Source organism: Rattus rattus, chromosome 10 (assembly GCF_011064425.1).
Source record: "Rattus rattus isolate New Zealand chromosome 10, Rrattus_CSIRO_v1, whole genome shotgun sequence".
Taxonomy (NCBI): domain Eukaryota; kingdom Metazoa; phylum Chordata; class Mammalia; order Rodentia; family Muridae; genus Rattus; species Rattus rattus.
In genome coordinates this window covers 58,904,078-58,917,253 of record NC_046163.1, presented here as the reverse complement: position 1 = coordinate 58,917,253, position 13,176 = coordinate 58,904,078, and the positions used below count along the sequence as shown (strand labels likewise).

Genomic DNA, 13,176 nt, shown 5'->3' with positions numbered 1-13,176 from the left:
AATCCTAGCACTTGGGAGGAAGAGGCAGGAAGATTTCTGCGGGTCTGAGGCCACCCTGGTCTATAGTGACTTCTAAGACAGCTAGGACTACATAGAGATACAATAAACTATTATCCAACATCAAAATCCAATCAACTATCCAGGCACAGGGGAACCCTGAGCACACATTCCCAAGAAAAGGAAGCTAGCGTGAGAGGCTGCACAGGCGTGAGAGGCTGCACAGGTGTTCTAGACCACCTAACCACAAGGAGAGCTAGAGAACCTGGAGCTGATGACAACATCAGCAGTTTCCAGAGTCTGGATGAGGAAAGACAAGGAGAACACCAAGAGTATTGGGGCAACAGATGTTGTAAATGATGTTTTCCTGATGGCTACATTTCTTTCTACATTTACCAACACCCACAGGCTGCACACCACCTAGCGCGGCCTTAATGTAATGCAGACTGCAGGTGATGCTGTGTCAATGTCGCCTGTCAGCTCTCAGGGTGTACTACTCTGGGGCAAGGCATTTATAGTGGGAAGGGTGTGTAGGATCCAAAACCAGGCAACAAAACACACCCAGTAACAGATTCTTCCCAAAGGAAAGGCTAAGTCACTTGCTCATTAGGGAGGAGCACATGCTTGCAATCACCGTGAATTATTCAGTATCATTACAATCATTGATTATCATCATTATTATCCTGCGGCTTACAGTAGGCCTTGCCCTGGGAGGATGGTACTTGACGGTGTCTGGTGAAGAGCAGTCCCTGTGCTGCAGAGCACCTAACAGAAAAGTGACTTTCTCAGAAGCTGTGCCCATACTCAGTGAAGGGTAAGTTAGGTGCCAGACACCTCAGACGCACACTCACCAATGCCATGTGGCACAGGAAGGTTAGAGGGCATCTGCCCTCAAGAAAGCAGTCCTGTCTGAACCGAGTACAGCACACAAGGGCCAGGAGGTGGGGAATTCAGGAACACGTGCAGGCCCTGACAGATCTGCCAAGAGCCAAAACAGCAGAGCTGCCTGGGCACAGGCATCTGGTAATACACAGGAGCCTATGGGACCCTGGGGTGCAGAGACTTAGACAGGAAGGGCATTAAGGGTTCTAGGGGACACCACATAGCTTTTAGTCTGAGCTAATCACCTAGGGGAATAATAAAGTCATAAACTCCACAGTGTACGGGGACAGCAAACATCACCAGACTGTAAAGTATCTTGCAGCACCACTCCAAAGGACAGAAGCACAGTCTGCATCTGATGGCTAATTCTGTTCACTGCCGTCTTACAAATGTTCCCACCAAAGGCAGTAAAAGGCACACAATGCTACGTGAGAGAGTGAAGCAGACACATTGAAATGAAAAGGCGAGAGAACAACAACAGGCAGACTACAGAGTGGCTACTCAGGCCAAGGCAGAGGGAGTGAACAGAGAGAACGAACTCTTAGTATTGATTATGAGAAAGGATGAGAAACACGGACTGTCATCTTGTGGCATGGAGCGTGGACATGTCCAGAAGGTGGAGGGAGTCATGCTTTCCGGCTGACAGATTCCAGGAAGCTCCCCAACCCTTACCTTTGGAGTTACCCATTCCTTTCGGCTGGGATTCTGTGTCTTGACCATGCACTTGGTCCAGGCAGTGACATCCCCAGTACAGTAATAAGCGTCGCTCTTAAAAACCAGCTGTCCTGAACACTCCTTACAGGGCAGAAGGGCCCCAAACGCCATGCCATCAGCGACTCGGTCCAGGATCTGAAAAGCATGGCAGAGACCAGGGGCTCAGGAAAGGACTAGAGCAGATGGAGAGACCTCTAGCAGGCTCTGTCCCCTAGAAAGAGGCTGCCTGGGCTTTGCAACACAGCCCAGGCTTTGCGTTTTTGAGTCCTTATCTCCAAGTAAAGGGCTCCTGCAGCAAACACTAATATAGAAATGGCCTAAGTAGGTGCGGGTGGGCTTAGCAGCCCTGGGACATATGGCAGGCAGCGGACAGCAGTTCTCAGGAGAGTGTGATGTCAATCCAAGGCAAAGGCACCTGCCCACCTTGTTACCTCACTGGGTTCTAAACCAGGAGAGACATGTGGCAATGCATGGCATGCTGGGGTAGCTGGGGGAGGAGATGGTGACCAGGACTGTTTTTAACAAAATCTCATCAAACATTTGATTTTACCAATAAAGACTTGGGAGCCAGATGTCTGCTGCTCAGAGAGGCAGAGAAAGCACCTAGGTGGCCTTCCTTCTCAGCTGAGGTCCCAAAAGGAAGCTCTCCTAAACCACACCATCTCAAAAACCCCGTAAACTGAACGTCCCTCCCTCTCCTTTGGGTATACCTCTCTGTCCTCCTGCCTCCCTCTTACTCTGTTTTTCCCACTGTTCACTTCCTGTCACCTGGTTGCTTGCCTCTTGACCCATGCTGACTTTACTGAGTCTTATTTACAATTAACAGAAGCTTAGATGGAAGGTGTGTGTTAGGATGAGCCACACCACAGCCAGAAACCAGTTTTCCAAGTAAATGACGCAATATCCTGCAGCACAGGCCAAGTCACTGCCATGCGACAGCGCCATGGAGCTCATTTCCTGCAGGGCCTCCTGTGTGTCCCCCACAGCATAAAGGGCACTCACTGCTGACTCTCCAGATGGTACTTGCTGCTGGTTGAAGATGAGCAACTCCTTCAGGTCGTTGGTGGAACAGGCTTTCTTCAGCTCATCTTTGATATTCCAGATCAGCTCGTTCTGAGCCTGAGGATGAGAGCCCTCAGCTGAGATCAGTTCTTTTCCAAACCTTAATTAATAGCTTTCTTACCTTACATTTAAAAAAGTTACATCCAGTCATTGATGTGTGTGCACTATCGTGTTTCACAGGGCACGTTTAGAGGCCTGAGAGTGTGGGGGTTAATATTCTCCTTCCATAATGCAAAGGCTTGGGTTTTTGTTGTTGTTTTTTGGGGATGGGGTGGGGTCCTCACTTTCTTATGTGACTCTGCTGTCCTGAAACTCACTATATATACCAGGCTGATTGGCCTCTAACTCTGCCCCCCAAATGTTAGGATTAAAGATGTGTATTATTACGCCTAGCCCCTAATGTAGGTTTTGTAGGTCAAACTCAGGTCACTAGGGGTCAGTGAGGGCCTGGCCACAGGGCACCTGGGACACTGTTCAAGGAGGTGGGATTCGCTGTTACTGAAGCAGGGAGTATGGGCTTCTTTCTTCTGGGATAATAAAAGTCTGGGTTATACACTTTAAAAGTCCAATCAGTAACTTTTAAGGAGAGACTGAGGTGGTGAGTGAGACAGAATCTGACTCAGGAACCCAGGCTGGCCTGAAGTTAAGCATGTAGCCCAGGCTGCCCTCAAATTTACAGAAATTCTCTTGCCTCAGTCTTTGCTGGACTTTGGCCTGATGACCCGAGTTTGGTCCCTGGGACCCGAACTGTGGAATTGACTCCATCATGGAGGCTCACAACACCACCCCTAACTTGGTCTGGGTTATCTGGATACCCTTTTCTGACATCTTCTGGCACCAGGCAAGCATGTGGCACAAACACACACACATATAAAACAGTTATTCACATACAATTAGATATGTATGATTGACTGAAACCTCAACTCAGGTTACTAGACTAGGTGAACAGTATCTTCCCGGCTGTTTCTCCAGGGCTGGTCTGACCAACTCCACCCTTAGGTTTACCCCTCAGGCAAACCCCTGCACACATCAAAATAAAGCATAAATCTCTTGGGCACAGTACAGAAGCATCACCTGTCAATAAAAAAGCTGTTGGCCTATTAGCTTAGACAGGAAATAGAAAGTGGGAGTTTCAGTAGGAAGAGAGGAACTCTGGGATAGTCAGGCACAGGAAGTTAATTAGCTGATGGAGATGGTCGGATAAGCCCAAGAAGAAGTAACTATCCACGTGGCAGGACTTAGAGTAAACAGGGCAATGACAGCCAAAGCTTTGGCCTAGGCATTTATTCATTGATAAATCAATCTCAGAGTTGCTATTTTGGGAATTTGGGCACAGATGGCAAAGCCCACAATTATAATAAAGCCAGGCAATGCTCTCAGAAAACATTTGCAAAGTAAGAAGGAGACCACTTGTAAGTAAGACTGAATCCCTTATTGCATGGGCCCTGGTATCAACCCTCAGAAAACTGTTTCAAGGCACAGAGAAGGGACTGGAAGTTCTGGGCCCCATTATCTTTCCCAATACCCGCCTACAGATTTTCCTGCACACTCAAGCTCAAGCAAGAGCATAAGTGATCCCTTCTATACTGGGACTGGAAAACCCTGATTTCAATGTCTAAGTGCCCACGCTTCGATGGAGCTTTTATGCACATCTCACTCATTCTGCCAGGGAGGTAGGCCGGGGTGGACCTCTCTCCCTCCTTGGGAGAGCAGGCTATGTGGGTCGTGCAACGGCTGCACCTCCTACGATGGAAGCAGGGGTGCTGGCCCTGCCCACACCAAGGGAAGGTTTTAACTCCACTGACCGAGGCCATCACCTACCATCCCTGCTTCCCACTTCCGGTGCTTGGGCTCTCAATACCAACGCCCTTCTCTCTTCTCCCCAAGGCAGGGCGCACAGTGGGAGGGCAGAAGCAGCAGTCTGTGAGCACAGGTCTCACAGAAGTGGCAGACCCATCTCCCTTTTATGGCTGAGGCTAGAGACTACAGAGACAGACTGAAGTAGAGGAAGGAGCTGAGAGAGTGAGCCAATCCTTCGGCCTGCTTTTATCACTGGCGATGCTGGAGAGAGAACACCACCACACTTACTGAAAGGCAAATGCAAATATGTGAAAGAAAAATTAAAAAAAAAATCAAACAGAGGGATGACTGGAGCCATTCATGACTCAGTTAAGAGCACCGGTTGCTCCTACAGAGGATCTACATTCATTCCCAACATCCACACGGCAGCTCTGAAGTCTCTCCAGTCTAATCATAGGGCTGCAGGGAGCAGACGCACGTGAGACACACAGGCAGGCAAAACACCCATACCAAGAAGGAAAAAGAAGCAGTTGAATATCACACACACATTTAAGCAGAGGGCTCCACCAATCAAAACCAGATCACATATGCTTATAATTGAGCCAGTAGCAAAAGCTGAAGATCACAAACTCAGGCTCTGGAAAAATCACGTTCCCAAGACTGTCCAGCGCCCAACGTTCTACAGGTGGCAACCGCTTCTCAGCCCCGACAATCAACTCTAAGGAGCCTTCCCTGGCCAACAGCCACCGGCTTAGTGTGGGGAATACTGCACGCGCTCCAGCCCTTTGTTGACCTTCCTTCCCAGGCGCCTGCACTGAGAACTGGCATCTGAGGACTCAGTCTCATTCTCCAACACTCATGAGTGAGCTGCAGGTGTAGGGTGCCACATGATGCCTCGACGGGACTGAAGCATCACCGTGTCTGTCACCCAGGGTCTAGGAAGACACGAACATTCTACATGGTTGGTCCTGGCTGCAGACCTGGCATCTAAGGCCTCATGTGCTCCATTACCCAAATAAAAATGGTCTCTATGAACAAGGACAAGCTCGGAGAAAGCAGCCTTGCACACGAGAGTTTCTCCTGCTCTTGGTGAGTAGGGACAGCCAAGTGTCCTGCATGAGATAGGACAGAGGACACACAGCCCAGGACTCACCTTGAGCGCCTTTTCCAGTTTACTACTCTCCTTGTCCTTTCCTTTTTTAGATTTCTTTTTGGCTACTTCATCTATTCCATCCACCTCGTCACATTTTCTCTTTCTGAAAGAAATACAGGACTTAGTAAGAACCCTCGAGACCGATGCCCAATACCAGGTGACATGCCACAATGTCACTTTAGCCTTGTTAGCTGCAGCCCAGGCAGACGGGAGATGCTATGCCATTCAGGGCCTCTTCTGCCAATAAGGAGGGGCCTGGAGCTCATCCCAGTGTCCAGAACAGCCAGGACAGACCAAGGGCTTAGGTCACATCTCATGCTAAACCCATATGTCTCTTGCATACAAAATGACTGGGAACTGTGGCAAAGTCAAACACAACTATAAGAACTGAGTCTGGAGTGAGACAGAGCTGCTCCCCAGAACACCACGCAGCCCGAGTTCACCCTGGCACTTTCTAGAGCCACGTGCTAGGAAGAGCAGGACTTGCAGGGCTATGGTGATAACGAGATCAGGCACAGAGCTGAGCATGCTCCAGCTCTCCAGCATCATGTCATAGAGACAGCTGGAGGAGCCCAGCACCCTGCCTGCAACTGGCCAAGGGCATCCTCACCCTCTGGCCTGACTTGCTAATATCACATTCCAAAGCCACCCGTGCTGCTCTACAAACTTGTGTTAGGCCCACTGAGAGCGCAAGAAGCTGCCTGGTGACAGCAGCATTGAAGTTGCTTGTGAGCACAGCACGCCCATTAATAGGCTAGTCTAGGAGGAGGCCCTTCCATTCTAGATGCTAATTCCATGTGTGCCCATCTGTTCCAATTCCAGGCCCTTCCCACTGTTCTTCTTTTTGTGAACAGCCATGATTCTCCTTCCCAGAGATCCAGACACAGAAATGCCCCTGCCGCAGGACTGTGGCAATATTAAAAGAACACAAATGTGGATCTTCACAGGGTTTGGAACCATGGCCATCACCTGTGCAAGGAAACTTGGATGGTCCACAAGGGTGGTCTTTTACTATCTGAAGCTTGTAAGAAAAAGTGTCATAGTCTGTGGAACCTGGCATCTGGGGGCAGATGTCATGGCTGGTGAGCTGGTGGGTGGGTTAAGAAGCAGCAGATGTCCCAGTCTCTCTGTGACCTCTGCTCCTATTGCCACAGCTCCTGGCTTTCTGATCATCATTGGAGGGATGGAACCCACAGGCTTGTAGACCTCCCCTAGAACCCCACACTCTAACCAAAGCCCACCTACCCTTCACTCTTGACTGCCGGGAGCTGCTTCTTCAGAGCTTCTTTGTCTTCTGCAGAGAGGAGGCTAAAGCCCTTGAGCTGGCTGGCACTGTACTCAGGCCGGAAGCCCAGCTCGTCCCGGTTCTTGACAAAGCAAGATGGATGGTACCAGCGGTCAATCATACCCAGCTGCGGCTTCTCTGGATCCAGCATCTTCTTGGACAGGCGCATCTGACCCTGTTGGGAAAACCATGTGGCATCTAGGGAATGACAAGGCAGGACAAGGAGTAGCTAGCCTAGGGCAGAGGCGCATGTAGCCGATTTGAAGCTTTTAGAAAGTTCTGACTTTTATACCATCAAGGACTGTAAGGTAATGTTAGGCCCCAGCACTCACATTCAATGAGACTGACACATGACCTGCTGTGCTAATAATCTTATTAGTTAGTATTGCTTACACATTCTAAATGACTATCTACATACCTATACTTGGACAACTAACAGTAAGTGCTTGTCTAAGTGCTAACGTGTCCCTGATGGGTTAAGATGCTGACAATGTGCTGCGCTTCCTGGGACGGCTTTAGTGTGGCAATTTATCCAACAGGGCCTTTTTGTCCGTCTCACCCTCCCGTGGACTCTGGTCGCTATAATGAAGGGTCTGATTAAGCTGCAGCGATAAACACGAGCTGGCTCCTGCCAGCCTGCCAGGTGTATAATTCACCAACTGACATTCCCGATGTTCCCATCTGTGAGGCAGCTGCAAAGAATTGGGCCAACAGGGATCCGACGATGCAGAGAACTCCATCTCAGGCTGACGCTCTAGAACACAGAGCAGCTGCAGCTCCCTCAGAGGCAAGAGGACCACAGTTTTTGCCTCCAATTTTTAATGGTGAAAGGTGAGGACATTTACCAACTACATTTTCCTTAGTTTCATGTCTGCTACATTTAGATCTTGAACTATTCTCAAAGGTCCTATTCTAGCTCTTTCTTGGGAGGCAGTAGGTAGTAAGGCCTACTAGAAAGAAGTTAGAGCTTTGGGTTTCCCCCTGATATTAAAATGTTGGTCTTCCTTTTTGATATCCCACAAACTAAACAGGCCTCCCTTGCCACATGCTCCTGCCACGACAGGCTTAAAACAACAGAACCAAGGGATGGACCGTGACTGAAATCTTTGAAACCGTGAGCCAACACCAGCCTCCTCCTCCTCAGGTGGACGATCTCTGGCATCACATTGTCTACCACACAGAAAACTGACTCACACACTACCCAATACAACTAATGCTAAGTGAGTCACAGCCCAGAGATGGGAATGCTGGCAGGCACAGGCTTAGCTTCTACCGTTCCCAGCAGCACAGCCAGTTAGCCACTCCACCTGACTGGCCGCCAGCCTTCAGGGACAAGAGCTGGTGGCAAGGAGGGCTGGACTGGGAAGTTTCCCTGATTAAAACAGGAGAGTTGGAAGCAGGATAACCCTAACCTCAGATCCATCAAACAAGAACTGCCCCATGCCTGTTGACTTTGGGCAGAACTATACAGATTCTTCCAGGGCCCCCACCCGTAGAGGCGGCTAAGGAAAGCAAAGGTCTGGGCCTGCCCAGAGTGAGAAACCATCACCTCCCACCTCCATTGCATTTCTGTGTTGAGCTATAAGGTAGAAGCAGTTTGTTCTTTCCTCCTGAAATGACCACGCCCCCCAAGCTTTACCTTCTCTATCTTCTCCATGCAGCCCTTGCACGTGCTCCTGTTGGACTTGGCATACTCTGCTGCAAAGTCGCCCAGCGTCTTCTCTGCCTTGCCGCCACCTCCATGCTGGCCTTTGCCTGAAGAACCAAACCCACGGCTCTGCTCAGCTCAGCAGCCTCATGCTACAGTCCCCAAAATGCCTATTTCTTCTGTCTTCCTTCTCCCAGGACCGTCCCACAAGGACACTGTGTTCTGGGTGACCACATTCATCTCTACTGGCAACGACTGTGGCCAATTTTTCTTTTAATTTCTACTGCTCAGCCTAGGGCTACTTCAGTCTTTAAATTATGTGTCTCTGTGCCTGTGTGGGTGTGTGTGTAAATGAATGCAGATGCCAGAAGATGGCATCAGGTATCTGACAGTTGGGAGCTGGGAGCAAATCTCAGGTCTACCGTAACCAAGGAGTAAACAGCGAGCATCTCTCCAGCCCCTACCTTACCTTTTGACACAGGGTCTCTCTCTTATTGAACCTGGAGCTCACCAAATTAGCTTGGTGGCTGTCTAGTGAGCGCAGGGATCTGCCTGTCTCCATTGCCTATACCCCAACACTACAGCCACACCAGGTTTTTGACAAGGGTTCTAGGGATCTGAACTCAAGTCTTCATGCTTTCGTGGTATACTTTACACACTGAATTATCTCCCCAGCTGCTGTACTAACATCTGTGAGGAATTAAAAGGACCCACAAAGGAATAGTAGTGGAGTTATACTGTACAGTGACACAACTACACGAAGCCACTACAGTAATGGAACCATGGACCTGGAAGACAAAGTGAACCAAATGGAATCCAGACACAGGCTCTGGTGACAGTGTCAACTGGTTCTGACTAACAAGGAAGTCAGGTGGTTTGAATGACCAATGTCTTCCATAATCTTGGGCATGTCAGTTGGTCCCCAATTGGTCCTGTTTGGATAGGTTTAGGAAGGTAGTTTTGCTGAGGAAGATGTCATTGAGAGTTTAAAACCTTGTGCCAGCTCGATTCCTGCTCTGTGCCTCCCACTTGATGTCACACTTCCCTGTCATGAGACTCTTACACAGAAACGAACTCTTTCTTCTCTAAGTTGCTTGCTCATGCTATTTTTACCACAGCAATAGAGAGGTAACTAACATAGCCTTCTCCAAGAATGCTGCCTTACAACAGGAAAAATCCCCCATTATCTTCCTTACAGCTAACACGAGCCTGAGTTCCATCCTTGGACCCAGTGGGTGTTAGGAGAGAATTGCCATGCATGGATGCAACTCCTTCCCACATATAAATAAATAAGTGTGAAAATTTACAATTAAAGTGAAAGTCGAGCCACAGACTGGGAGGCAGTAGCAGTTCCAACATGTGTGCTTACCCAGGGACCTGCAGAGGCTAAGTACTCTGAGAGTTCAGGAGTAAAAGTCCACAGTGGAATCACAAGTGGGCTGGGCAGATGGCTCAGGGGTAGAGAGCAACTGTTACTCTTGTAGAGGATCCAGGTTCAGTCCACAGGACCATACATGGAGGTTCACAACGCTCTGTAACTCTAGTCCTATGGACCAGAAGTCCCTTCCGACTCCACAGGAAGCAGGCACAAACACGGTGCGCGTACACACATGTAGGCAAAACACGCATGCACATAAAATAAATCTAAACATAAAGTTTAAAAAGAAAAAGAAGCCACAAGCTACAAGCTGAGCGTTAACAGAGCTCTTCAGGAGTGCAGGTTTTTTGTTCTGACTTTTGAAATAACCGCACATACACGTAAGACATCCTGCAGGAATGGGCTGCAGGTCCACACATGAAATCCACGTGTCTCACAGATACATTCTCGTTGTACGCACGGCCTGAAGGTGAGGGTGTACAGCACTTCTAGCCTGTCTATCATTAACTCCAACACTGCCATGAAATCAGATGTGGAATTTTCCATCCGTGGTGGCGGTGTGCAGCTACTCAAAGTCTCCAATTTTGGAGCACTTCAGATTTCTGGATGAAGGTCACTCCAACTTTATCAATATTAGAAAGCCTGCTGGAATGAAACTGACCATCCCAGAGACACCAACAGAGGGACAGGCAAGCAAAGTGTGGAGCTTAAGCAAAGGACACCAATGGGCAGCAGGACAGAACTAAGGGTATTGCGCTGAATCAAGCAGCAGAGAAGAAAGCACAGATTTCCTTTTGTCCCTGAAACTAAACCTTGGCAACGCTAACCCATGAGGCTAGAAATCAGAAGCCGGGCTGAAGATGAACACCTGTAATCCCAGGACTCCTCAGCAAGCTAAGGCAGGAGGATTGCCTTCGAGGTATTTATTTATTTGTTTTAAGATGTGGTCTTCCTACACACCACTGGCTGTCCTTGAACTCACAGAGAGCTGCCTGCCTAAGGGTTTTTTTTAAAAAAAAAAAAAAGGAGGAAAGATTGACAGAGGCTTCCTCCTGGGTACCATTTATGTACAGGACCTGGAAGGCATCAGTGGCAGGTGCGTTATCCATCCACCATCCATCCATCCATCCACCCAAGCCCACAGAACACACAACAGCAAAGGACAACAATGGGGGTGGGGGTGTCGGCTATGGGAGCATTGCACTCTTGTATTTCTCTCAGTTTTCCTAAAACTGGTTAGATGGATTGGCTGTAAGGCACATGCTATGCAAACCTGAGTTCAAATCCTGGAGTCCATGTGGGAGAGATCCAACTCAGTTAAAGCTGTCTTTTAACCTCCACATACATATTTTAACACACACACACACACACACACACACACACACACACACACACACACACTCTAATAATACATATACTACTAATAAAATAAAAAATTAAAACCTATTAAAAATAAGAACCATGCAAAGTCGAAGGCTACCTTTCCTATCTGGAAAGGCAAAACAGCAAGCGCCATGCAGCAGACAAGCTCTTGAACCCTGGCTATACACACCTGCCACGCCTCCAGCCTCTGCCGTCTTCTTGACCTTCTGCTGGTCATCCCACCGCAGCTCAGAGAACCCGTCCACCTCCGTGTCAGGCTGCCGGATGGAGTGGCCCACCTTCCAGAAGCAGGAGAAGTGATACCAGTGTGGGACTTTTCCATCGAACATGGGTGACTAAAGGACACAGAGCAGAAGTGAGGGCCATTAATCTCTGTGTAGGCCCCAGCCCAGGCAGCAATGGACTCCTGTATTCCCCGAGGCTCCAAATGCTCTCTCGGGTCACACAGTGACTTGCAAATGGAAGCTTCTGGCTTCTCATCTAAGTTATTTCCCTAAAAGCTAAAAATTATGGCCGGCCACCTCCAAATCCACTGCTCAGGATGAGAGGGTAACCCCGGTTCCTTTTAGGGTGTACAACTTGCTGCACAGCCTGGTGAGACACACAGAATATCTCAGTGTCCCTTAGCCCTGTTAGAAGAGCCAGGAAGCAGCACTTGAGCTCAAGGGTCTGGGTGGCCCAGAAATGGCTCTAAAGCACCTCTGCGGTTAAAAATAATAAGGAACAAGACCTAGATAACGAGCCAGACTGAGAAAATGTGTCAGCAGAGTGTCAGGCACAGTGCAAGCATGCACGAGTGAGTGGAAGGAATGGCTTCTGTGAGGGGACGGGAGAGCCTGAGGCAGAAGGCTTCCAGGCCTGGAGCTAGGCTGAACAGGGCCTCAGGGTGGCACCTGATCCCCCATGTGCTGGAGGCAAAGGCACTGTGCTGCTTCAGGCGTTGTCTTTTCCTATGAGGCTCTACACCCAGTACTGCCTGTTTTAGAGATGGTGACAGTGCCCGCATTAACCCAGTTTCCTGGTACCCTTCCCTCACAGGCCACGCCTCTGGGAAGGCGGCAGCAGCATCTCAGATGGTGGCAACAATGGAGACACAGTGAGGCAGATGGGACAAAAATCTGATACCAAGTTCCCCCATCCCGACTTCGGACAAGCTACTTAACACACACTGCCTTCTGAACAACCCAAGCAAGAGTGTCAATTACGGCTGCTTCAGGGGCAGAGGTAAAGGCCATGAAATAAACACATCCAGCAGCATTGAAGACGACCGCTGAGGCTTTAGGATGGAGTCGGCCTCCTTTAGATGCATTAAAATGTAAGGCTAAGGGCTGAGGCGATGGCCCAGTGGCTAAGCAGTCCCTCCCCGGGACCTGGGTTCTATCCCCTGCACCCACATGGCCGTTCACAACCTTCTGTAACCCCAGTTCTAGGGGATCTGATGTCTTCTGACCTCTCTTGGCACCAGGGAGGTGACGCACAGACAAACATACAGGCAAAAAACGCATAAACACAAAAACTAAGTAAGTAAATAAAAACCTAAAAAAATGTTAGGCAAGACCTGCCTAGGTGACCCGATAGTAATCATCTGCTCCTAGGCCTGCAGGGTTCCGGAAAAGTCTTTCAGGAGCTGCAGGAGCTCTGCAGACCACCTCCAGCACCTCACAGGCCCCACCCACTACTTTCCTCAGAGTAGGTATTACCTGGAGTCAGAATCTACCCAAACTCCCCAGCCAGGCACAGAGGAAAGGTAGGGGAACTGTGGCAAAAATGGCTTCTACACCAGACAATAAATGGCATTTCTGAGCAGACTCAGCTTCTGGCTCTCAACACTCCATCAGATCACACCAGGCAACAGCTCCAGACCCCTGAGCCCC

At 49.2% G+C, this 13,176-nt stretch overlaps 1 protein-coding gene across 1 annotated transcript in view; it reads right to left on the bottom strand.

The window, feature by feature from the left end:
- Positions 1 to 13,176, bottom strand: part of Parp1 (poly(ADP-ribose) polymerase 1) — a 31,901-nt gene that overhangs the window by 15,870 nt on the left and 2,855 nt on the right. The window contains exons 2-7 of the mRNA XM_032914949.1: positions 11,472 to 11,637; positions 8,533 to 8,648; positions 6,854 to 7,068; positions 5,609 to 5,711; positions 2,596 to 2,712; positions 1,552 to 1,728 (exon numbers count right to left, since the gene is read on the bottom strand). Coding sequence (XP_032770840.1) covers positions 1,552 to 1,728; positions 2,596 to 2,712; positions 5,609 to 5,711; positions 6,854 to 7,068; positions 8,533 to 8,648; positions 11,472 to 11,637 — 894 coding nt within the window. The remainder of the gene's footprint in view (positions 1 to 1,551; positions 1,729 to 2,595; positions 2,713 to 5,608; positions 5,712 to 6,853; positions 7,069 to 8,532; positions 8,649 to 11,471; positions 11,638 to 13,176) is intronic.